Here is a 26294-nt window from a genome sequence, read left to right as displayed (position 1 = left end):
TCAAAGCAAGTCATTCTTTTAACTATTTTATTTTTCCTTTTTCTCCCCAAAGCCCCCCGGTACATATTTGTGTATTTTTAGTTGTGAGTACTTCTAGTTGTGGCATGTGGGATGCCGCCTCAGCATGGCTTGATGAGTGGTGCCATGTCCTCGCCCAGGATTCGAACTGGCAAAACCCTGGGCCACCGAACTGGAGCATGCGAACTTAACCACTCGGCCATGGGGCCGGGCGGGCCCCCGAAAGCAAGGCATTCTTATGAGACTAAAGACAGAAGATCAATCAAGTCTGGAGGTTGGGCTTTTGAGTTGTTAGTAGAAATTTTGGAAGAGTCATTATGTGAAAACAGAAATTATAGAACAACAGTTAGATGTTAACTCAGATTGATAAACATGTTTTGAGTGCCTATTATATGTTAGATCTAACTTCTTATAAGAAAATATTTCTGTGTTTTTCATTTTGTTTGTTTTTTAGATTGTGCTAGTCAAATTGTGGTGAAATTTAGCTACTGTGCATCGTGACTTCAGGCAAGGTGAAGCTTTATTTTAGAAGCTGACTCACTTTGAACTGGTTTTTAAAAAATGTTCTAGGATGGTGGAAAGATGTGCGTGGAACAATGCTTAATATTTCAAAGCGAGCACTTGAAAATCTATTTCTGCTTCTTAGTAATAGGATCTCTGAGGTTCCAGAATTATTTTTGAACTGGATCATTGGTTCTTGGAGGCCCTGCTATCCCAGGTCTGTGGAACTGGTGAGGATTTTGGTGTAATTGCTTTTTCACCCGGCATTTGATGGAAATTGTTTTGGGAATTACTTAGTCATATATCTAAGAAATTTCTAGTTTTTATCCTCTTAGAGATGGGATTTAATGTCCAAATGGTGTGATTTGACTCCATGTATGGCTCTTGGCTACTTAATTGTTAAAATTCCTGACTGCTGTGTTCCTCAATTAAATTGAAAATTTAAATGAAACATATGTGCTTTGTATCTGTATTTTGAAGCAGCCTGTGATCTATTTTCATGACTTATTGGTTCCAGCCCTGTGCTTGTGTTCTTGGAGCTCCTTTTAGCTTGGCACGCATCCCTCCATTCTCCCTACCACTTTTCAGAAGACTTCTTTAGTATCCCACTCCCACTTGCCTTGTTTCACTTCTCTGACCATCTGTACATAAGTGCACTTGTAATTTTTCTTTCCTTAACTTCACTATAAACTGGATGCCTTATATGGTTTGTTTTTTAAATTCCTTTATGCTTTAAAATACTGCACGGAGAAGGCAAATCTGTGGGCACCATGTGCCCCATTAGTCCACTTTTTTTTTTTTCAAGAGAAGCAATAAAAAAAACCTTTATTGTTGTTTAAATATTAGCTCTTCTGATTTTTAAATGTGGGTGGCTTATTCGAATTTTTCAAAGTACCAGGTGGTCCAATGTGGTAAAGGCCAAATGGCATGTGTGAGGGGTTGTTTAGTTCCCCCGAGGCAGGCTGAGTTAGCCCCCTCTGCAGACAGTCAGGGTTTCCCAATGCACATTCTACTGACACTGGTTCTACCCACCAGAGAGTTTTCTCGAAAAGAGGTCTTGATTAGATAGATTGAAAAACACTATTTCATCCCCTACTGGAGGATCTCAGTGCACATTAGCATATTATTGTCTCTGAGAAGCTCAAAGTTGAAAAAAAAACCATATTTTTAAAAAATACAGCATTCCCCAAATTTACCTGACTATGAAGCCTTTTTCCTACATCACATCTCTCAACATCCTGTAGAACTAGGATTCTTGGGACACTTCGGGAAGTGCTTCTGTAAGTATTTCCTCTCTCAGGAAGGCCAAAAAGAGTAAATCTCAAGCCCAACCCCCATGATAGAATAATTTAATCCCCCTAAAGACATGATGTGGAGAACAAGTATTGTCTTTGCATTTTAAGTCCTCCCAATGCCATAAAATGACAACTCAAATACATTTTGGTGTGAGTGGGTCTTTAAAAGACCTGCCAACACTGAGAGCGGGAAGAGGAAACGTGTGGACTATTCACTGCCTGTCCTTTGAGATGTTGGGTCTGTTCCTTTGTCTCTCCTCAGGTTTGTCATTGTGTGCAGTGGCATATCCCGGTCCCATCACCACCAACATGCTGCATAATGGATGAGCTGAAGAGACCGAGGCAGCAGGTGTTCCAGCAATTAAAAAACAGAAAGAACAGAGCTGTTGATTGTTGCAAACAGCATTAGTCCTCCCTCTCTTCCATTGACAAACAACAGCTCTCTGTGGCAATCAGCGGTCAACTAACAACTGGTCTGATTTGCAAGTTCTGCTTATTACCTTTGGGGCAGTGTAGTCAAGCCTCTTGTTTGGATAGTTTGTGTCCTTATGTTGGAAGTGGGATGTGTTTTTCCCTTGTCCTCTAAAAGGTTATGATAACCTGGTTAATTGCCTACAAACTTCTTTAGTTAAAAATCATATCACTGTACACTAGAATGGATTGGGGACAATGATTAGCTTTGCTAGAATTCTTGGCTTCCCTGTAAGGGAAGGAGCAAGAAATATGTATTCAAATTTAGGACTAGAGAGTGTACAAGCTTTCAAGGATCTGAGCATATGCCACAGCTAGGAAACGTTTACTTCAGGGGGACAAAAGTACAGTTTTTGTATTTGATTTTAAATGCTTGAGAAAGAGCTATACTTTGGATTATTGTGACTGCTTCAATTTTCAGGAATTTATTGGAGACCTTTAGTTGTGCTTTCTCTTGCCTACCTGTAGCCAGCAAATCAGAAACAGCTATCTGAAAGGATAATAGGTTTATATCATCATAGTAGTTGTGTCTTTCCATAAGATGTTGACTGTTTATGAACAAGATCATGTGCAAGTTTAGGAACATTTAAATGTTTATGTAGTTACATGCTTTGTTTTCAATTATTATTTGATAAATTCTCCAATGTCACAGATATTTAGAAATTGTAATACATTTGAAACACTGCATTTAACTGTTAGCCTCATAATGTATATGTAATACAGATTGAAAGTTTACAGTGGTCTTTTGGAGCCAGCTCATGTGGCTCAGGAGAGAACATTGTATACATCTCCTTATTCTGTGTTCAGTGACATCAGGTTGAGCTTGAAATTGGCTGTGGTGGGAATTTTTACACCATGGAGATTGGCAAATGCTACGTCAGTTCCCCCCACCCTCCACACCAATTGTTAAGCATTTAGCAGAACATCCTTGGTTCTAGGCCATCTCTCAGGATGACTTGATTATAAGAAACTTTTTAAATATAATCAAGGACCTCTTAGAACATAGCAGTGTTCTAACAACAACAGTTACCTTTTAAACCTTTTTCCCTTCTTCTTCTCCCCAGTCTTTTGGTTAATGAAGTTTTTCAAGATGAGGTGTGGGCAGAAGATCCTTTTGTTGGTTTTGTTTTTTATTTTTTTGGCTAAACATGGCTCTCATCTATTAGGTTTATAAAGAATAGCCTCTTGTTTTTTCTTAAATTTCCCTGGGGTAGTCCAGTGTTACACTGTTTTCTTATAGTTCTTTGTAACAGTCTGAAGACAGAACTCCTTCCTCGTTGATGTGCACATTGTTTGTGCAGGAAGAGGTAAAGAGAGCCTGAGCAGTGTTCACTCCCGTCCAAGCCAAGATGGCAGCTGCTTCCTCAGTGTTGGGCAGCCACCACACTCACCACACTGCGGTGTCAGTGAGGCCCAGTGACGAATGGCATTTTAGTGGGCTGGGATTACCAGCTGCTGTCTTCATCACAAACCAGCTAAAAGAACAGATTTCCTGTCATAATACATTGTTTGTAAATTTAAAGAACCAGAGGAAGATAGGCAGAGAAATGTTTTGTTGTAGAAATGCCTAATGGTCTTAAATGAGGAATCGTGTCTTCCTTCCTCCTTCTCTTCCCCTTCACTCCCCACTAATGGATATTTATTTTTCAATCCATAGGGGGTCAAGTTATATGTAGGATTATTTCAGTTTGGATCTTTTGCATGTTTGTGATGATTTTTTTTGAATACAGAGGTAAAAATCTAGTGATATCACAAAGATTGTTATTATTTCACCCAGGGTGTTGAGTGAATTGATAAGAAACGTACAAACATTTTGATAATTTTCTGGATTGGGGGGTTTATTTTCTTATTTCACACTTTGAGGAAAAGGCACATTGAAGAGAGAAGAAGCTGGCAAAGGTGGGAAGTCAGATATTTATCTACAACTCAACTGATACCAGGGGAAAATTAGCAGGGACATAGGCATATTTAGGCAGCAACGCATACTGGTTAGGAACATGGCTCGGGAGCCAAACTGCCCAGCTTAGAGCCCTGGCTCTGCCAGCTTCTAGCTATATGAAATTGGGCAAATTACTTAACAATCTGTACTTCAGTTTCCTCATCTGAATAACAGGGACAGTAATAGTACTTACATCAGAGCCCCAGATAACCCACTGAGCACCTTTGTGTGTGGGCTGTATGGGCTTGGGTACAGACAGTGGCTTTGTGTGAATTAGGAAAACAGGACTCTTCCTTTAGAAGAGTTTGTGTGGTTTGACAAAGGCTCAGGCTGGCTTTTAGCCCCAACTTGTCTTCTCATCTGGGTGCCCTTATCTAAAGCATAACCTGTGTAACCAGTTGTGGTAGCTTGACTGCCATACCAGGGAGCTGAGAAGTAAATGAGTCAATTAAGGGTTCCATAAAAGATGCTGTTACTATTATCATCAAAATCTCAAGGTGAGAGGCTAGAGTAGAAGAGGGTTCAGAGAGTCTGTGGATTTGTGCAGAGATGTCTTAGACTTAGAGAAGAGATTTGCTGGAAGCCCTTGATTATTAGCAAAACTGTGGCTATGACCCAGTTGTCTTGACTTTTGGCCTCCTACAGATCTTGACTAGGTGTCGCTAGACAACTATGCCATTCAAACAAAAGAACCATTGATAGAGGATGGGGATGAGGGGCACTGTCGGTGTTCCCAACACTAGGTGCCCACCCAGAGCCATTCAAATGGCAAACTCTCAGAAGATTATATGTCTTTTATTTTCCAAAGCAAAACAGTACATTGGCTCCTTTGTCAGATATTCAAATGTTTGTTTTAAAATAGACTATGCAGCAGGCATTTGTGGATCCCAGTTACCATTTTAATAGTGGACTTGAGGAATATTATTAGATGGAGGTGTATTTTTATTACATTTGAATGGAAAAACCTCTTAAAAGTGGTATTTTCTCACGATAAGGTCTTTTCTGAGTAAAACCAAATGGAAAATGGCTTTAACTACTAATGAGAGAACACAAATGAGGTTGAGCCACTATGGAGTTTAGCCTATATATTCCCAGTTCCCCCTTTAAAATCTTTTTAATTGTAAAATATAACACAATTTCAGAAAACCACATAAAGCAAATATGTAGATTACTTCATTATTTAAGGTGGACAGTCTTGGAGTCACTGTGTCAAGAAGTAGACCCAAATCAGGAAGTAGAATGTTGCCACTCGGGAAGCCCATTCTGGGCTCCCTCCCGGTGATAATTCCTTCCCTCTTTCCTAAAAGTCACTCTCTTTCTATGTTGGTCGGTTCCTTGCTTTTCCTCGTTGCTGTGTTGCCCAAGTCAGACCTCCCTTTTAAAGGATAGGCTGTTTAAAATGTGACCATCCTGTCTTTATAAAGAGCAGTTCGCCATGCTTTATTTTCCTTTGGTAATCCAATAACTTGTTTGGGTGAATTCTAGTAGTTTTCTAGCTTGACTTTGATGCCTTTTTAAATGCCAAGTACTGGCGAAGCGCAACAGTCTTGTGGTTACTTTGGATTCTTAGCTTAAAACTATTCAGTTATTAGAATATCAAATAGTGAAATTGATCAGTTCTTCAGACGGCTCTACAGTCGTCACAGGACTGTATGTACTTGGCAGAGCCTTCAGTTCCAGTTCTTTGCCCCAGAACAGGAAGCTAAGGGGCTTGACCCCTCCTTCCTTCCCATCCTCAATGCTAACGTCATGTCCATTTGATGGCTGGCAAGTGCCATTTCTGTGCAGTAAGCAGGTGAGAGAGTGGGTTGAATGGAAATGAGATGACCCTGGTGAACTGGTGAGTGACTGTCATCAGCAAAAACAAATAGGAAAAAGTACTCCTAGGAGTAAATGAGGAGGCACTGGGAAGGCTGTTGACCTGAGTACTTTCCCTGGACTGCTGAATGGCTTTCAGCCCTAGCCCCAGATGACATTTTATTAGGAATATTTTGAAACCTTTGAAAGAAAGAAAGAAGGAAAGGTTGGTACGAAGAAACCCGTATACCCACCACCTAGTTTCAATAATTGTTAACATTTTCTGTATTTACTTCCTACACACACATTCACACATACTTCTAGTATTTTTTCAACCATTTCAAAATAAATTAGACATCAAACTCCTTTCCCTCTAAATACTTTACTATGCATCTCCAAAATATAAGAACGTTTTCCTACATAACAACCATGCCATTTTCACTCTTAATATGAGGTAATGCCCTAATGTTATCAAATGACCAGTATATATTTGAATTTCCCCAATTGTGCCCAAAATGTCATCTATAAAGTTTTTTTCTTTTGATGAGGAAGATTGTTGCTGAGCTAACATCTGTGCCAATATTCCTCTATTTTGTGTGTGGGATGCCACCACAGCATAGCTTGATGAGTGGTGTGTAGGTCTGCGCCTGGGATCGGAACCAGCGAACCCCAGGCCACTGAAGCAGAGTGTACAAACTTAACCACTATGCCACCAGGCTGGCCCCCTATAAAAATTCTTTTAAACTAGCATTTTATTAAGGAGCATACAATGTACTTGGTTGTTATGTCTCTTATTTTAGAACAGCAGCCCTCCCCTTCTCTTCATGACATTGACTTTTGGAAGGCCAATTTTCTTATAAAATGTGCCATGTTCTGGATTTGCACAATTGTTTCCTACGGTCTCATTTAACCCAGACATTGTGTATAGGAGGTCGTCACCTAGACTTGCCTGTGTGATTTTGTACCCAGCACTCATTCCCAGATCCAGCTGTGAAGTGGCAAATCTGCCTCTGCTGTACTCACTTTCTCCTGAACAGTATTTCTGAACAAAAATTGCAACCACCCGATTTACACACTCTAGTTGTGGAGTTTTTCTTCTCCTTAGATGTGAAGCTTGGGGGGAAAAAAGTAATAGAACTTCCAGTTAGTATTAAATAGCCTACTAGAGGGTTTCCACTCTTGATTTCTAACCTCTGACAACCTCCTCAAACAGTCTCCTACAACCATCTTTTAAAGGTAAGGGGAGCAGGCTCAGGGAAATGAAGCTATTTATCCAGTCAAGATAGCTCCCAAGTGTCAGACCTGAAATTTGGACCCTGGTTTGCCTAATTCAGAGGTTTTATACTTCACTGTGCTGAGGACTGAATGACAGTTACACACACTGATTTGCCAAAATTAGCCCAGAACTGAAGTATTTATTTAAGGAGCAATATGATACCCAGGTGACAATAACATCATGGCTGAAGCACACCTCTGCTCTTTGAAATGGAGACAACACACACAGCCCAGAAGCACTCTACTAGCCCATTTTCTTTCTGGATTCGTCCTTCTCTTTGCTCTCAGATCAGTTGCCAACACTTTATGTTGTGTTAAAGCTCGCTTTGAGTGTTGTCAGTCTTTCTTTGTAGCTTTTCTTCTGTCTCTTTGTAAGGCAAGAACAGCTTGAGGATGTGCAAACACAGTTACTGCTAAACCCACTCACATGTTCCTGGACTGACCCATTTTCTGTGCATAGAGCATGCAATGGCTAGATCAGAGGATTTAATGCTCCCAGGGTGCTTTTGAGCATTGCCTGTATTCTTAATTAGACTTTTTTTTAGTGGATTCTGTCAATCTTTGGCTATAAACAGTGCCTTCTGGTTTTCTGATGACATGATGAAAATATAAATGGATTCTGCAGATTGCATTTTATTATCCTCAGTATTAAGCACTCAGAGCTAGTGCTGGAGACGATCATGATTTGATAATGTTGATTAAATAACCTCAGGCCTGGACTTCTGTGCTGTGTCTTTGCCAACCCAAACTGAATAGATTTAAGGAGGTATTGTTATTAAGGAGAGTGTAGCAATATAAGTGGCACAGGAAGTGCCTTCAGAAGGCAGTGTGGTGGGGCAATGAAGCCCTGATCTGGGTCAAGGGAGACCTGATTCTAGTCTCATCTTTGCTGATAGCTAGCTGTATGACCTTGAGCAAATCACTTACCTGGCAGGACATTGTTTTTCTCTTCTATAGAATAAAGGAGTTGTGTATGTAACTTGGAGTTATTCTGGTCTAGTGAGAAGGGACACTGGATGGATCTATAGAAAGATTCCTGGATGTCGTGTGGAAGATAGCTGTGGAGGGGCCAGACTGGAAGCCAAGAGACCACAGAGGTGGCTGCTGCAGTTACCTTGCTGAGAAGTGATGGAGGCTTGGACTAGAGTGGTAGTGTAGACACAGAGGGAAAAGGACAGACATAAAATATATTTGAGAGAGAAGAACGTTGCTCTTCTTGATGGCTTGAATGTGTCTTCATGTTATTGGGGATAGGAGATGGTGGTGTCATTTGTTGACATAGAGAAGACCAAAGGTGGATCAGGTTGAATCAGGGGACAGACATCATGAATTTTGTTTGATCTTATTAAGTGTGAAATATTCATTGGGTACTCAAGTGAGGGTGCTGAGTAAGAAATTGGATATTTGATTCTGGACTTTAGTGCCACATACAAAAATTTGCGAGTTATCACATGCAATATATTTAAAGGTAAGATACTTACCTTTTACATTAAAAATGCATGGTTTACCGTATGTGAGATATTTAAAAGCTTGAGAGTACACAGGAAAGGGGAGTGTGTGGCTAGAGAGAGAACAAAAGAAAAGTGAAGAAAGGAAAAAAGAACCTTATTTTACAGTTAGGTAATGAGGTAGAAATACCCAAAGCAATGGAGAAAGGAGTATTTATTGAATGAGGTAGAAGGAGAACTGAGAGTATCTGGGGTGGGGAGGCAGGAGAGGCAAATGATCCAACAAAGAGGGAGTGGTTGACTGTCCTGCTGCTGAGACATTGATTCAGATCAGATAAGAAAAATATCTTTTGGATCAGACAGTATGGCAATATTAAAATTTAAGAGGAGAACCAGGAAAGCATGGCATCATTTAAGATCAGGGAGGAAAGACCTGGAAAGAGTACTGGAAAGACAGAAATCAAGAATGAGATCTATGGCAATTCTAGTATTGTTACCAATACTGACAATGAAGTTTATCGAGCTCTTACTATAGATCAGGCACTGTGGGAAGAGCTTGACATGTATTAATTCATTTACTCTTCGCACAAACCTTTGGAGTAGGTACTCTTATCATTTCATAGGGGGGGAAGCTGAGGGTTGGTAGAAATTCACTAATCTGCCTATTATTTAGCTTATGCTGGTGGAGCTCAGAATCAGAGTCTGAGGGTCCAACTCCTAACCCTCTAGGAATTTTCAGTGAATTTAAAGAGCACACCTTGGAGGCAGCTGAGCTATGATGATAAAGGTAATGGGTACAGGATTCTCATAAAGGGAGTTTGGACTGTGAAAAGAAGGAGAAAAACAGGATGGTGGTTGAAGAGGCTGGATTGAATTAGGATTTTTAGGAGAAGAGGGAACTCATTATGCCACCAGCAGAGATGAAGGATGCTGTGGACCAAGGGGTAAAGTTGTAATAAAGGCAGCACCTGGGGGTGGGAAGGAATTGGATCCAGAGCCTTGATAGACGGAAGAGAAAGTATACTTCTTCCTTTTGAGCTGGCAGGAAAAGATGAAAAGATAGGTGTAGATATGGTATGTAGGGGGATGTGCTTTGGGCTGGGAGTGGTGGTCCTAAAGGAAAGTCTGGACATAGGGTCTCAATCTCATTGAGATTCCAACAGCGAAGTCACTGCCTATAAAATAGAGGTGGGAGAGTCCACAAGGAAGTAATTGAGAGCAACAAGCAAAATGTCATTCCGGGACTATCTCTTTAGGAATGGGGAATTAGTGGGAAATGGGGAGAATGATTACCAAAGACCCCTCCCTTGCCCCATCTTCTGGGGTGTCACTTTTGTTTCAACGTCAAGTATTACCCATAGTTCTGACGCACAGGTTCTTTACCATCTGGGCCATGCCTGCCCTGGTACCTCATCTCCTGCCACCCTCCCCGTTCTCGCCTGCCTCCCCTCTGTGCTCAGCCCTTAGAACTTTTCCTCTTTGCTCAAAGAAACCTTTGTACAGGTCTTTGTGTCTGCCTGGAGTGCCCTACTTATCTCTTTCCTTTGGGGAATCCCTTCTCATTCTTCAGGACCAACTCAAGTCAGCCCCTCAAAGGCTTTCCTTGACTATCTTAGGCAGAGAGAGTTCACTCCTTTGCTCATGAACTCTGTAGTCACACTACCTGAGGTTAAATCCAGGCTGTGCTATTTACTAGCTTGGTGTCCTTGGGCAAGTTATTTAACCTCTCTGCGTCTAGGTTTCCCTGGAAATAATACTAATCAGACCCACTTCATTGGGTTGTTTTGAGGATTAAGTAAATTAATACATGGCAGGCATTTAGAACAGAGAGGGCATATTATAATTGGTATATGAATGTGAACTATTAGCCTTCAACTATTTCTTCAGTCATGCAATTTGTGTTAATTGCTTCCTCCATGCGCTTGTAGTTCTTGGTCCATGTTTCTCTTGCAACACCTACTCTATTGTAATGTTTTATCTTTCCCCCTGGATTGTGTATTCTTTGTACTAGGTCTTGTCATTTTGGTCTCACACCTATTACTCTGCCCAGTATGAGATAGGTATTCAGTAGATGATTGATTGATTGTTAATTCTGGCTTAGATGAATATGATTTATGAATGTTTACAAAGAGTTCCCAGAGAATTTTGATTTGATTTTTCTAGCAACTCCACGAAGGAGACAGAAATAGCAGTGGATTTATTTCTCAGAAAATGTGAAAAATAAGAGCATTACTGCTTTGCTTTATAATTTATAAAAATATGCAGAAATGTTCTTGTTAAATAAGTCAAATATGATCAGAAGTGAGCATAATGAGCTGCAAATAATCTTCAGTGAATTAAAGAGGTGTGATTTTCATTTACAATTGTAGGAGGAAATCACAACCTTCTGAAAAGGGTACCTGTTTTTGTATAACAAATTAGAGAAAATATCCATATTTTTAAAAAATTGTCAATCTATTAAATTTTATTTTTTTCACTTGCTTAAATCCAGGAACCATTATTTTGTCAGCTAATAGAATCTCCTCTTAAGACCGTCATAATAGGGTTTCCAACGTTTATTTAAAATCCTCTTCTGACCTGCAGTTAATGAAGGGTAGTTTGTCCATCAGATTGCTTTCAAAAAACAACTGAAGATTACTGAAAATATTTCTGAAATACAATTTGTATAAATGTAGTATGATCAGGCTGAGAGACTGATTCTTGGCAGCCTTTGACTGTTCGTGGCAATTATAAAATAACAATGGTAAGAAAGTAATTAGCAAGTGTAGCATTGTGATTGATATACAATGTGTTACGTTATAAACACATCATAAAAGTGTTGCCATAAAGTTGTGCGGTTTTCCTTATTAGACTTTTAAAAGTCCTCCGTATTTCTGTTATTTGAATGCTTTAGAGCAGTGCCATTGACATGGACAAACTCAGAGACATAATTACCTTTTAGTTCTATGGTAAGGAAATCAAATACAGATGAGCTCAGTCAATAATTACTTGCATAAAATAGTGTGATGACACATCATGATACCCTCTTTCTTCTGCTTTTGGTTTATTAAGGTAGATGAAAGATTTTTTTCCCTTTAAAACCGTCAATGTTTTGGTAAATTATCCATTCATTGACTATTTTAATCTGACACTTATGGCATGTCCTTCCAACAAATATTTTGGTTGGTAATGAAAGTGAATTAATCTTAAATCATAAAGCAGGGGGGGGAATCTGATATAGGGCATTCCTGAAAGGCACACAGGGCATAGGTGGTGACATACTTGCCACCATAAGTACAAGGATCCCCTTGAATGGGGAGATGTGTGCAGGTTCATTATGCCTGCCCTTAAAATCGTGGTTGTGTCCAATAGTTTTGTCCACGCCCTCCTATTAGATTTTTTGGGGCTTGTTTTTCTTTTTTTTAAGATTGGCACCTGAGCTAACAACTGTGTCCAATCTTTTTTTTTTTTCTGCTTTATCTCCCCAAATCCCCCCCGGTACATAATTGTATATCTTAGTTGCAGGTCCTTCTAGTTGTGGCATATGGGACACTGCCTCAACGTGGTCTGACGAGCGGTGCCATGTCTGTGCCCAGGATCCGAACCAGTGAAACCCTGGGCCAACACAGTGGAGCATGTGAACTTAACCACTTGGCCACGGGGCCGGCCCCTGGGCTTGTTTTTATGTTGAATCCCTTTAGGGAACTGAAAGAACTTTGGCTTTTACTATGAGTGAGATGGGGAGCTATTGGGAGGTTTTGAGTGGAATAGTAGCATGATCTAACTATACAGGATTCCTCTGGCTGCTGTGTTGAGAATAGATGGGAAGGAGGCAAGAGTAGAAGCAGTGAGGCCAGTTAAGAGACCCTTATTAGGCGTAAGATGATGGTGGCTTGGAGTACAGTGGTAGAGTGGAGGCAGGGAGAAGTGGTTGGATTCTGGCTAAATTCTGAAGGGAGAATCAACAGGATTTGTTGGTGGGTGTGATTAGGTGAGAAAGATAGGGATCAAGCATGACTAACCTGAACAACTGTGAGGATCGAGTTGCAAGAATTAATTGTTCAGGTGGCTGAGGATCAGCAAGGTATGGAGAGCAGGATTTGGGGGACTGATAAAGTGCTCTTTACATTTCATGCTGCTCCTCCCCTGCTAGCCCCTGAATGCTCCTGAACCTGGGCTTGCTCCTCACCCACTCCACCTGCCGTGTACCTATCTCAGGCTCTCTTTAAGAGCTCTACTTATCTTCCCATCCTGCTCTGTATCCTCAGAAAGTGATCACTAGCTGATGGCTTGGCCCGTGCCTTGCCTGGAAGGTTACTGAGAGTCCTCAGTCATTCAGAGTCCATGAGGGAAGGTTAGTAAAGAGGTTGGGCAGTCACTTTTCACTTCTCCTGCTCATGGACTGTTGGTAACGGTGGTTGATTCTTGGCAGCTATTTTGTTTTTTATAGCAATGCCTTATGCTGTCATGAAGGAAACAGTAGTTAGCACTCTTTATAGTTAAAATGTACAATGTGTCACACTGTAAATGCATCATAAAGATGTTGCTGAGAAGTGTTGTAGAGACATGTCATCTAAAATCCTGATTCCAATGGAAGGTCCTCCCATTCTGATTCTGAACTGCTGGCTTAGTTTATGTCAGGGCTTTGTAAAAATTTAGTCTGCATATGAATCACATGGGGATCTTTTAAAATGCTGGTTCTGATGAAGTAGGTCTAGGAGGGAGTAAGAGGACTGAGAGTGTGTATTTCTAACTTAATTTCAGGTGAAGATGCTACTGCCACTGGTCTAAGGACCAAACTTTTCAGTGGCATGGTCCTTGTTAAATTTTTTGAGTCTGTTCAGCTGTTGACCCTCCTAACAAGATCCGGGTGCTTCTAGACTAAATAACCTAGGCTTAGAAGAATGGATGGAGTTTGGATCAGTGGAGAGCAGTATGAAGGTTAAGCTGGGACCTCCTGGACACAGGAGATGGGGGAAGGAGGCAGAAGAGGAAGAACAGAGATGGAAATGACCACCTTCTTCCAAATGCATAGTGCCTAGTCTTGTCTCCAGAATTGAGAGTCTATGAAATTGAATTTAATCAGACTACGTCTTGGAGGATTTTGATTAGCAGGCTGACATTGGACTATTAACTCTACTTGAAGTTTTTTAGTGGCTATGCATCACATCCCTGCCAGCCCTGGTGGTCTAGTGGTTAAGATTCTGCATTGTCACCTCTGAGGCCTGAGTTTGTTTGCCAGTCAGGGAACCATACCACCCATGTGTCAGTTGTCATACTGTGATGGCTGCATGTTGCTGTGATGCTGAAAATTATGCTGCTGGTGTTTCAAATACCAGCAGAGTCACTCATGGTGGACAGGTTTTGGCAGAGCTTCCAGACTAAGACAGACAAGGAAGAAGGACCTGGTCACTCATTTCTGAAAAAATTGGCCATGAAATCTCTATGAATAGCAGTGGACCATTGTCTGCTATAGCACTGGAAGGTGGGAGAATGGCACAAAAAGACCAGGCAGGGTTCCACTCTGCTGTACACAGGGTCACTAGGAGTCGAAATTGACTCCGTGATACTAACAACAACAAATGCATCATATGTAAGATAATTTTAAATAGTACCTGGGCATTTTAGGTAGTCCAGGGGCCACTAGTATTTTCTTATCTTAATAGTTATGTTACCTTCTATTTATGGTAAGTTTAGATATCTGCTTTCCTCGCTAGTCTGTGAACTTTCTACATGCAGTGGCCATGTCTCATTTGTGTTTTTATCTCTAGGCTCTGCTCATCATCATTGCTCAATATATGGAGAAGGGGCCTGGGTTAACTTAGCCAGAGACTGTGTAATAAATGTGGCTAAACTATCTTGCATTCTCAATGTTAGTGCCATTTGCTCTAGAACATAATACTTTTAACAGAAATCTAAAGGCCTGAGAAAAAATGTTTTCGAAACCTTCTAATCACTTCTTGGTGAATGGAGGTTAATTTTCTAGAGAATATTAGTGATGTTATGAGAATATAGATCAGGACTAATAGATTCAGGAAAGAAAATGGGAAGATGTTTAAAAGTCTGTCTTTAAAATCTTAGCTTTTAAAAGGGCATCTTAATTTCTTTATTTTGGGGAAAAAGCTAGATATTGGCAAACTGTAAAAACTACTATTTATCCATTTCCTCACCTTCCCTCAAATAAGAATGAGAAGATATTAACAAAATAACATTATATTGGCTTGTAAATTGCCTTTCTAGTGGGAGGGTTAATAAGGATGTTTTATAATAGAACTTGAACTTTGGTTTATAAGGAAGAGTTGGGACTACTTAGTTTCCTTAGTCTGCTCTTTAAAACAAACAAAACATAAACCTTGTTTGGCTTTTCTGATGATTAAAGTACTGTATTAATTATAGAAAGTTTTAGGAAGGCAGCGAAAAATTTAAAGAAGAAAATAGAAATCACACCTGATTCCCACCATGAAGAGATAATATGTTGGCATGTTTCCTGTGTCTGTGTCTGTGTGTGTATTTGTCTGTCTCATAGTGTCTTTGTCTGGTTTTGGAATCAGGGTAATGCAGGTCTAATAGAATAAATTGGAAAGTATCCTTTCCTCTTCAGTTGTCTGGAAGAGTTTGTGTAGAATTGCATTACCTCTTCCTTAAATATTTGGTATAATTTACCAGGTAAGCCTTCTGGGCCTGGCATTTTCTTGGGGGAAGGCTATCTATTTCTTTGTTGAGTGAACTTTGGTTGTTTGTGTCAAGGAATTCATTCAGTTCATTTAAATTGGTGAATTTATTGGCACAAATTTATTTATAATATTCTCCTATTATCCATTTAATATCTATAGAATTTGTGATGATGTCATCTCTGTCATTCCTGATGATGGTAATTTATGTTTTTCTTTTTTGGCTAAAAACCAAAGTTTATCAATTTCCGTAGCTAAAGTTTTATCAGCTTGGCTAAAGGTTTATCAGTTTTATTGATCTCAAAGAAACAGCTTTTGATTTCATTGATTTTTCTCTGTTGCTTTTTGGTTTTCTATTTGATTTCAAGTCTGATATAACTTTTTCCTTTTTTCTACTTAATTTGGGCTTAATTTGCTTAAGGTGGAAACGGAATTGATTGACTTGAGATCTTCTTTTGTGATATATGTAATATTGTGCTATACATTTCCCCAAGTACTGCTTTAGCATCTTTCTGTGCATTCTTATATTGCCATATTCTTTCACTACAAGTATATTCTGTTGTCTTTTGATTTATTATTTGACTAGTGGGCTATTTAGAATTGTGCTACTTAGTTTAAAAGTATTTGGGGATGTTTCCAGAAATATTTTTGTTGTTAATTTCTAATTTAATTCCATTGTGCTCAGATAGCATACTTTTTATGAATTAAATTCTTTTAAGTCTATGAAGAAATTGATCTATTTCAGTAAATGTTCATTGTGAACTTAAGAGGCAAAATGTGTATTCTGTTGTTGTAGGGTGGAGTATTCTAGAAATGTCAAGTCAATTTGGTTGATAGCGTTGTTCAAGTCTTCTTTATCCTTATTGATTTTCCTGTCTGCTTGTTCTATCAGTTATCAAAGGGAGATATTAAGTCTCTGACTCTAGATGTGAGTTTGTCTCTTTCTCCTTGCAGTTCTATCTGTTTCAGCTTGTGTATTTTGAAGCTTTTTTTAATTAGATGTAAAAATGTTTAGGATTGTTATGTCTTCCTGACCAGCTAAACCCTTTGTCGTAATGAAATAACTTTCTTTGTCCTTGGTATTATTCTTTGTCCTAAAAGTTTCTTTGTCTGATATTAATGTAACCACTCTAGCTTTCTTTTGATTAGTGTTAGCATGGTATATCTTATTCTGTTCTTCTGTTTTTAACCTATTTCTGTCTTTATATTTAAAATGCATTTCTCATAGGCAGTGCATAGTTGGGTCTTGCTTTTTTAATCCAATCTGACAATCTCTGTCTTTTAATTGGGGATGTTTAAGCCATTTACATTTAATGCACTTATTGATATGGTTGGGTTTAAAGCTACAGTATTGCTAATTGCTTTGTATTTGTTCCATCTGACCTGTAGTCCTTCTCCCTCTTTTTTTCTTTTTACCTATTTTTATTGTTAGAGTATTTTTTATGATTTTCATTTTATCTCCTTCTTTGACTTATTAGCTATAACTTTTTATTTTGCTATGTTAGAGGTTGCTTCAGGGATTATAGTATGCATATTTACCTGGCATATTGTAGATGTTCAATAAATATTTATAATAAATATTGGCCAAAGGGCTGCTGAGAGCTAGAGGCATCAAGAATGGCCGTCTGTCTTGTGCTGTCAGATAGTAAATTTTTTCACAGCTTTTATTTTCATCTTTTACACCATGTTATTATGGATATTGACTTTACTCTTTGTGTCTTGATGTTAGTCTCTCTAGGTCAGTGGTCTGTGTCTCCCGTGCTCTGCCCCCCTTAATGTTTTAACAAATAGATGTTATCCTTAGGCGGTGCTTTCTGCAGGCTTTTTTGAAAGTGTGTGGGTTGGATCCTCAGGATGAAAGAGGATGTGGCCTTGATTTATCATAGCCACATCCAAAAATTAACATCCTTATCGGGAAGAACAGATATTTTTTAAGGTATTAGGTCAGAAAAAACCTTCAAAGAAATGATCTAAATTTAAGATTAGCTGATCTAGGCAAAGCTACACATGGAAAGGAAATTCAGACTGCATAGATTTTCCTCATTCTTGGAATGCCACCAGTTATTTGAAGCCTCTTAAATATTTAGAAAAAATCATTGAACTTCCTGATTAAAAAAGAAAAACTTATGCTCTCTTTTTCTTTTTTTCTTTTCCAGCAAGTAACCGGCAGAAGTTTTGGTGATAAAGATTTTCGGACTGGGTTAGAAAATGGAATTCTTCTCTGCGAGTAAGTATGGGCTATATGCAGTTGATTTTATTCAAGAAAAACCATAATAGTATCCAGTGTGTCTGTAAAACTTCCAGTGCTTTCTTTTGAATGTATTCGCAGTTTGAATCTGAAATTTGAAGAAATCACTGGGCTATGCAGTAAACGTAAGTAGGGGAGGGAGTCTTGGTGTGCACCAGGGCATGGTGGGGACTATGGTAAACTTCAAACTAGATAAGAGAGGAGCAATTGGGAGCTGCTGCTCATCTCCAACCAACGTGTACAATGTAGGAATTTGGGCCCAGGTGATTGTAAGGATGTGGACTGAATTGTGGTAAAAGTAGCAGCTTTTCTCCCTTTTTTATCCCAAACAAAAGCAGCTTGTACCAAATGAAAACAGTGCTTCTGTTTACTTACAACATGTAAAGTATGCAGGTAATGTTCTTCACCAGGCCTACTTCCCTGAGGTATTTTGAATGTATTTCATTTGTGCTATCGGCAAAATTCAAATGCGAACAATAACTGCAGTGTTTAATTTTTATGTTCTGAACCTGGACTTTGTCATAGAGTGGTTGCTGTGATGGTGGATTCGAGAGCTTCCTGTGCAGTGGTTCTAGACAGAAAATAAGCTAGAGCCTTAATACTTCTAGATGGATGGACATAAAGTTCAAATCAAGGTTTCAAATTTTGAATTTATTTAGTAGGTTCTGTAATTTGGGTACTGATTTTTGTTTTATTGAAGTGAAAGATGCATACATGAAATGCACAACTCCTAGATCTGCAATCTGATGGGTTTTGAAAACTGCATGCATGGGTGTAACCTACACCCTGATCAAGATATAGAACAGAGGGGCCAGCCTGGTGGCATAATGGTTAAGTTTGCATGCTCAGCTTCGGTGGCCTGGCATTCACAGGTTTGGATCCCGGGTGTGGACCTACCATGGCTTGTCAAGCCATGCTGTGGTGGCATCCCACATAAAATAGAGGAAGATTGGCACAGATGTTAGCTCAGCAACAATCTTCTTAAGCAAAAAGAGGAAGATTGGCAACAGATGTTAGCTCAGGGCCAATCTTCCTCACAAAAAAACAAAACAAAACAAAACAAGGCTATAGAAGAGAAAGTTCCCTCATGTCCCTTTCCAGTCAATCTGAACCACCTATAGAAGAGCACTCTTCTGGTTTCTATCACCATAGCATCTAATTTGCCTAATCTTGAACTATATGTAAATAGAATCACATAGAATGTGTTCTCATTTTGGCAACTTTCTGAATATTGTTTGAGACACTTCTCCCCGCCCCCCCCACCATGTAGTTGAAAGAACGTGGGTTTTGGACCCCAAGAACTAGAGACTCAAGGCCTTACTTTCCCCCTTAAATCGTTTAACCATGAGTGTCATTTTTCTGTCTCTAAAACGGTAAGAAAAAATTTATAACTGTTGCCTATTTCATAAGCTTTTTGTGAATTTCAACAGGATAATGTGGATAAGGTGCCTTAAAAAATTATATTTGCTATACAAATGTTAATTATTATGCAGCATCTTTCAACACAGTTCATGTCAGCATTTTTTTTCCTGCTCCCCACTGCCCTTCCTTCTGAAGGGAAGTTTACATCCCGTGATTGCTGTGTCCATACCTTCCTTCCTGTGGAGTCTCTCCCCTCTTCTCATACTTTACCACCTCTTTTCCCTTTGTTAAGTCTAAATGAGAGCTCATCTCTTAGGCAAACCACAATTAGTTTAGCTTCTCACCGGAGACCAGCCCAGACAGGCTCCAAACACTTCCCTTGTGTCTACCACCTACTTCTCCAATGATTCTGGGCTTAGCCCTCTCCTGATGTTAACAGACTAGCCAGAATCTGATCTAATGTATATGCCTCATGTTCTCTTAACTCTGTTGAAGTGGCTCTTTGGTACCAATTTTTGTTTACCTAACATTTGCTCCAAAGATTCTTGTAGGCATCCACCTCTCCACTACATTTCTTGTGAATACATCTGTCAGGGCTTAACTGAGCCCTAAGGAACCGGTGACCTGCAAGTGGGTCCTTTTGCCCAGGGTCGCTGGAGCCAATAGAATGAGACCTGGCTCTGAATAGCAGAGCAGAAACCTTATTTGTTGATCAAGGAATGGAGAAGGGAGAGCTTCTGCTCTAAAACATCTTCTCCCCAAAGACAGGGAAATGGGAAACTTGTAAAGGGCCAGGGGTCGTGGCATCATCAGGGTTCCAGGAAAGGGGCAGTGACTTCCAGGAATAGTTGGTGCTTGCACAGTCCTCTGAACGCCTTTGCGCATGGCACCAAATGTGCCAAGCAACATACGCGACACGGGGTGGGGTGGGGTGGCCCGGATTTTGGTATGGTAATAAAGCAGAGGTGACTCCAGGTCTGCGAATCCCTCTGCACAGGCGCTGCTCCCGTAGTCAGGCTAGAACTACTTTAGGGCAGTTTGCAATCGTGGTTTTTCTGAGGCAGAACCCTAGCTCAGCTGAAAAACATCTCAAAGGAAGATGTTAGATGTGGGCCAAAGCTGTTTCTCTGTTAGGAATACATGTGGGTGCGCCAGGGGTATGTGTGGGTGACAGTATTCATGTCTGACTTTGCGTTGAATGGGCTCATCTGAAGACAAGGCTCTGGATCTAGAGACATTTGCACGCATGGAATTTGTTTCTTGCTTAGATGAAGATGTTGACTTAGAGGATGGAGTTTCTCAAATATGCAGTGACACTATCCATTGGCCTTTCACAAACGCACTGATGAATGTTAGGGTTGTTTAGGGGTGGAGAGGTGGGGTTTGGGTCCAGGCCACACTTAGGAAATAGTATGGTTTAGACAACACGGAGGCACAGATTATAGCCAGGGGCCTCTTTAAATAATTAAAGGGCTTAGACTGCTGACAGCCTGAGGGTGAAGCTGAGGGAACTGGCCAACACAGAGGATGTGGACAAATGTTACTGTCTGGGTAGGTAGGACAAAACCCAAGACAAGTAGTTATTGTCGAAGTCCTCTAACCATGGAGGATTAGACCCACTGGTGTAATTGAAGGAGTCTGAGGACCGGGGTCAAGGCCTGGCTTCCCTATGAGACTGCAGCTCTCAGCCTTAGCAAGGAACTTGCTAAGGTGGAATGAACTGTATTGGTAGCCTGAGGCAAGAAAAGCCAGTAGCATGAGTCCCAGTGGGAGCCTTTGAGAGAAAGTGGAATCAGCAGCCAGAGAAACTGATGGAAACAAATTTCTACAAGTGCAGGACCCACAGAGCAATGAGAAAGAGAAGCATGACCCAGGAGCTAAATGCGCTAAAGGTTGGGAACCGTGGAGGAAGAAGATTTCCCTCTCGTTTTGGGGCAGGGGCAGGGGCATGACTCAGTTTGATCTGAGCTGAAGCATATTGGGCTGTCGCAGACTGAGATTAACAGGTATATTTTCTGGGGCTTGTATCCAGAGAGCAATCTGGCAAGCGGTGGGGACTTGCACCATTCCAGGTGTGGGGTTGGTTGATGGCAGGGACCACAAGGCAGGAAACTCAGACAATAGATCCATATGGGTTTAAACGCCTCTGTTTGGAGAGTAGATGAGAATGCCTAAGGCTGTGTGACTCTTTTAGAACTGGAGAGAGTTTTGTGGTGGGTGCTGGTGATTAAGGAGTTCTGATTCATAACCACTTCCCATGTAGAAAATTAAAAAATATAAGAAGAACTCTGTCATTTCAAAGTTTGAGAACTAGCAATTCAGCTCTTCTGAGACTGGGGCTTTCATAACATCTAGTCCTCTTTGAAAAAATTATTGCAGCTTTTCAACTTCATGTGATTCAAAATAGAAGCCCAATTGGTGTCTGGTAACAGTGTTAGGATCCCAGTTGACAAGTGTGTGAGCAGCATCAGTGAATTCTTCCTTCCGTTCAGCAGACTCTGACCCTTTAGTTGGAGTTGGATTGCCTCTAAATGTTGGTTGCAGCTGTAGAGACACCATGCTCTTTGTTCACTAAAAATTTCCTGGCTTGTTGGTGAGTCTGAAAAACATTCATAGTTCTTATCAAATAGGAGGGCATCTTCTGGGCCTGAGGTCTGGTTTTCCTCTTACCAGCCTGGTTCCAAACTTACTTGTGGCCTCTAAGGACTATTATCATACCTGTTTTACAGAGGAAGTAACTGAGGCACAGAGGATTCAATAACTTGGCTAAGGTTATACAGATAAGAAAGAGTTAAACTCAGGAGTCTGATTCATTAGCTTTTGCTCTTGACCACTATCTGTGACTAGAGTTGAGATTTTGATGGGAGAGAAAAGCAAGAGTTGGAGGGCAGGTGGAATGGAGTTGGTGCCAGGAAACAAAGGGTGTGGGGAGAAGGGCAGTACAGAGGATAACCAGTGGGTCTCAGCCAGATGGAGGATGGAGAAGGACTGCGTGGGGTTGGTGGTCTTGGAAAAATGTAAGCATCAAGGGCCTGGCAGTTCCTCTTAAGATAAGAAGGCGAGTCCAGTAAGAGTGAGGGCATGAGAGAGCCGAGAGGATAGGCTGTGGTGAGAGGAGGATGTAGGGGTTTCAGTTTTCTTAGGGAGATCTGTCAAAACTGGATGGAGACAAATTAAGTGGTGGGCCTGTACTAAAGCCTGCAGAGCAGAGGAGAGAAAAGATTGGCACCTAAAGGCAGCAGATAAGATGGAAATCGAGTAGCCTCAAGATCACCCAAGGAGCTTTTACTTCGCCTGTGAAGTGCAATACATATGGTTTCACATATGTGCACCCCTTGTATACGGTAATACTTATGCATAAATGTATAACTTACAGTAATAGCAAGTATAAAATAGAGGGCATGTGCCAAGTAGAATTGTAGTAGATGTGTTTTTGCTATAATCATCTCTCTTCCTCTGTTGTTTTTGCCAAGTATGTGTAGTTGAAGTTTTTGGAGGTTAAATGCTCAAATGATATGAGCCCTCCACTGAGCATGAAATCAAAGGTCTGGGGTCAAAGTGTGACATAGCTGCAAATGTGTGACAAGTGTCATGCTATTAGAAATGTTAATCGAATACTGCGACTTGTCCTTGAGGACTTCAGGGTTTAAAAGGAAGTCTGCAAAGAACCATTCGCTGAGGAAGCCGCTCCCAGTACGGAGTGGCTGATGCCTGATTCTGCTTCCTGCCCCCAGATCAGACAGACTGTTTTGAAATAATTCCAGAAGGAAAGTTTCTGACTTGTTTTCCTGAGTAAGACTTTATTATATAGATAGAACCCTATGGAATTCCATCTATATCAGGAGTTGGCAAATTATGGCTCTTGGCCTGTTTTTGTACTGGCCTTCCTTCTTGCTAAGAATCGTTTTTACATTTTTTAAAGGTTGTACATAAAATAAGGGTTTGTGTGTGGTTCACGGAGCCTAAAATGTTTACCATTTTGTCCTTTCAAAATGAGTTGGCCAGTGCATAGGGACTATGGAATTAATTTTGAATGTAAATTGTTTACCCTCATAGAGTTAAGTAATTGAGTTTGGGCAGTGCAAAAATGCTATCTGGGTAAAACAAAAAACTTTTTACAAAAGGTTTTCTCAGGAGTTTCTTACAAGTCCCCCTGACCCCACCCCAACTTTTTATTTTGAAAAATTTCAAATTTATGGAAAAGTTACGAGAATAATGTAAGGATTACCCATATACCCAGCAACTAGATGCAAATGGTTCAGGAAAAAAGAGGCCCATGCAGAAAGAGGTAATGCAAGTATGGCAAAATGATGATAATTATGTCTAGTTGCAGGGTATACGCTCTCGTTTCTTCTCTGGTTTGATTTCTCATCCTCCCCACCCCCTTTTCTTTCTTTTTTGTTACTCTCCAAAGATATATATTTAACAAAAACCAATTCAAATCCTTGTAGGAGAGAGCAAGCGGAAAGCGAATGGATTTGGGAACTTTTAGGTTGAAGCCTATGACATTGTTGTATTAGTAGACCAAACACAGTCAGGTAATGTGATTTCATATGGTTCAACCTAGTAGACAGTCCGAATCCTTAGATTTGCCTCCTGTATGCCTTTAGTCCAGTTACCTAACCTCCCTGAGCCTCAATTTCCTCATCTATAAAAACAGATATAATTGTACCTAACTCATAGCATTGTTCTGAGGAGTAAATGAATTGATAATACATATAAGACTTTTTGTTTCATGCTTGGAACTTAGCAGGCACTTACATGTTAACTTTTCTCCCTTTGTCTATGAAATGGGGAAATTACTCCCTCAGAAGGCCCCCGAGAGCTTCCAGCGAAAGCATACTGTAAAGCGCTCAGCAGTGTCTGGGGCTTGGTTGGCACTCTGGATCACTAGCTGTTCTCATTATTATTGTTGGAAATAGGCCCAAAGTCAATTATGAATATGACATAGTCAATGCAACTCTGTGTCACTGTGCGCCCGTCAGCTCTCTCCCCAGGGCTGCCAACAAGCTACAGGATGAACGAATTGGATTTTACTTTCTAGCTTCTCTTGCCTAGCCTGTGATCAAAAACTGGGCATGAACATTTGGGTCCCTTACAAACTTGATCATCTGTGAATAATGAGCTTTGGCTGGCAGAGCTTGAGGCCTGGAGTGATTGTTTTGAAAATAGTAACCTTGACCTCTGTGATGACGTCATCTCCTCCCGCTCCCTCCAGTCTGTTGTGGTTTCTTTCTCTGGGAAGCTGTTCCAGAACCCTCCAGGCAGAATTAGTGGTTCCTCTCTGGCTTCTAAGCACCTGTACCACCTCCATGCTGGCACTTACCACAGGGCTCCACCGCTTTGTCCCACGTCTGCTTCCTGTACCACATCAAAAGCTTCTTGAAGATCTTGTCTATTTCTCTTTGGATTTCCCTTACTGGACACTGGTCTGGCACATAATACATCTGTTACAAACACCTATTGAATAAACTGAGACCAGTAGTAAGAGTTCTTTAGGCTACCTAATCATCAGTGGCCTTGACTTCCTCCCAATCTTAGCTGTCAGCATCAATATTATCCTGTCTTCTCTCTTTCCCTCCCCTTTTTCTCCTCCCTCTCCTTCACACACACACACAAACAATTTAACATAAAGAAGGAACTCATCCCTGAAGACTAGGAGATGGAAGTATCAGAGGATGGAAGTATCTGCATTCTTTTTGTATGAGACCCCCCGTTACAGCTCTGTCTTCTTAGGAGTCGTAGAGGTGAACTTATGGGTTTTGTTTTGCAGACACATTTTCATGGAATGCAAAGTCTGAGTATGTTCGTCTCCAAATAAGTGACCAACAAAGAATGTCTTAGTGGATTTTTGTCTCAGTTCCTATGTTGCTGAAATAATTTTCTAAAGATAAGACATCTGTTGGCAAACACTTGTTTATATCACATCGCTGATGAATGAACTGCTTGTTCTAAGAAGGAGGGCTTGTGTTGGATTCTTGTCCTGATTTCAGCATGAGACGTGGTGTGCCACAGATATGTACAAGTCTTCTAGGACAGATTGGGAGTTGATGGCGTGGCTTTGCATGGTGACATTTTGTCACATGGGGGACTCATTGGCTATTGACCTTGCTCTGCACAGCCCCAAATTAGGCACCGAGGGGCATAAAAGGGGAATGTGAGGCTTGATCCATGATCTTCAAGAGTTTTATAATGTGCTTGGAGATTGAATACACACACAAAGCAATTGTTACAGTGTAAACCAGTGTATTTGAGTAAATGCAAAAGTAACCAAGATTTAATCCCCAAGATTTAATAAGAAGTTAATTAAGGGGAGATTGTTGTAGTTTGGGAGACAGTTATGGGGGAGGTGTTACATCAAGTGAATTTTACTTAAGATGAGAATAGGCTGAGGAAAAGAGAAGGGACCCTGTACAGAGACAAGAGCAGGAGGAAAGGTTTTGAGGCAGGAAGGAGTATGCTGTGTGTGGCATACAGAGCGGAGATCTGCCTGACAGCAGGGAGGGCTTCTCTTCTTTCCTTAGACTAACCTTTTTAAGAACTCACTTACAAGTGCGTTAAGTTACTATAAAGACTAGTACCCTGTGCAATAAAATCATGTAACAGGGGCACCCTGATTGGATCTGGAATCTAAATCCCGACTCCATATGGGGTATAAACCTTAGGTCCCCTTGAGGAAGTGACATTTAGGTGGAAACCTGAATGAAGAGTAGAAGTTAGCCAGAAAAGAGGGAAGGGAGACGGAGGTAGGGAGGACACGTGTTCTAGCTGAAAGAATAACGTTTGTGATCTCTAAGATAGAAGCTCTATGTATTTGAGGAATTTCAAGGAGACTTATTTGGCCAAAATGTAGAAAACACAGGGGACAATGGTATGAGGTGAGGGTGGATGAAGAGGAGAAGTAGGCAGGCATTGCACAGAGCCTTGTAAACTGTAGAAGGAGTTTTGGGTTTGATCTTGAGAGCAATGGAAATGAGAAGAAATTTGAAGAAATCAACAGGACTTGGGAGGATATAGGGTATAGATGAATGAAAGAAAGGACTGAAAAGTCACTTCAGAGTTTCAGTTGTTAATGACGAGTGGAGCGGGACCCTTTATGCAAGCTGGAAAAGGTCCTCTATTTGTTGGGAATGGTGAAGATTTCAGTTCGGGCAGGATAAGTTTGGGATACAGACAGTCCACCCAGGAGGAGAGTTATTTTGGCTGTTGAGGACAAGGGCCTAAAACTGGGGTAAGACAATGGATTTAACTTACTCAGATTGGATTTGCCAGCCATTATTGGACATCAAG

At 40.6% G+C, this 26294-nt stretch overlaps 1 protein-coding gene across 2 annotated transcripts in view; it reads left to right on the top strand.

Moving 5' to 3' along the window:
* The window catches only part of LOC124237075 (LIM and calponin homology domains-containing protein 1-like), a 309151-nt gene that overhangs the window by 101137 nt on the left and 181720 nt on the right, over positions 1–26294 (top strand). For both annotated transcript variants that reach the window (XM_046656322.1, XM_046656321.1), the window contains exon 2: positions 17551–17621. In XM_046656322.1, the coding sequence (XP_046512278.1) occupies positions 17551–17621 (71 nt within the window). The remainder of the gene's footprint in view (positions 1–17550; positions 17622–26294) is intronic.

Source organism: Equus quagga, chromosome 3 (genome assembly GCF_021613505.1).
Source record: "Equus quagga isolate Etosha38 chromosome 3, UCLA_HA_Equagga_1.0, whole genome shotgun sequence".
NCBI classification, from domain to species: Eukaryota; Metazoa; Chordata; class Mammalia; order Perissodactyla; family Equidae; genus Equus; species Equus quagga.
Note: the sequence above shows the minus strand (reverse complement) of the source record. Positions and strands in the feature narration are given on the sequence as shown.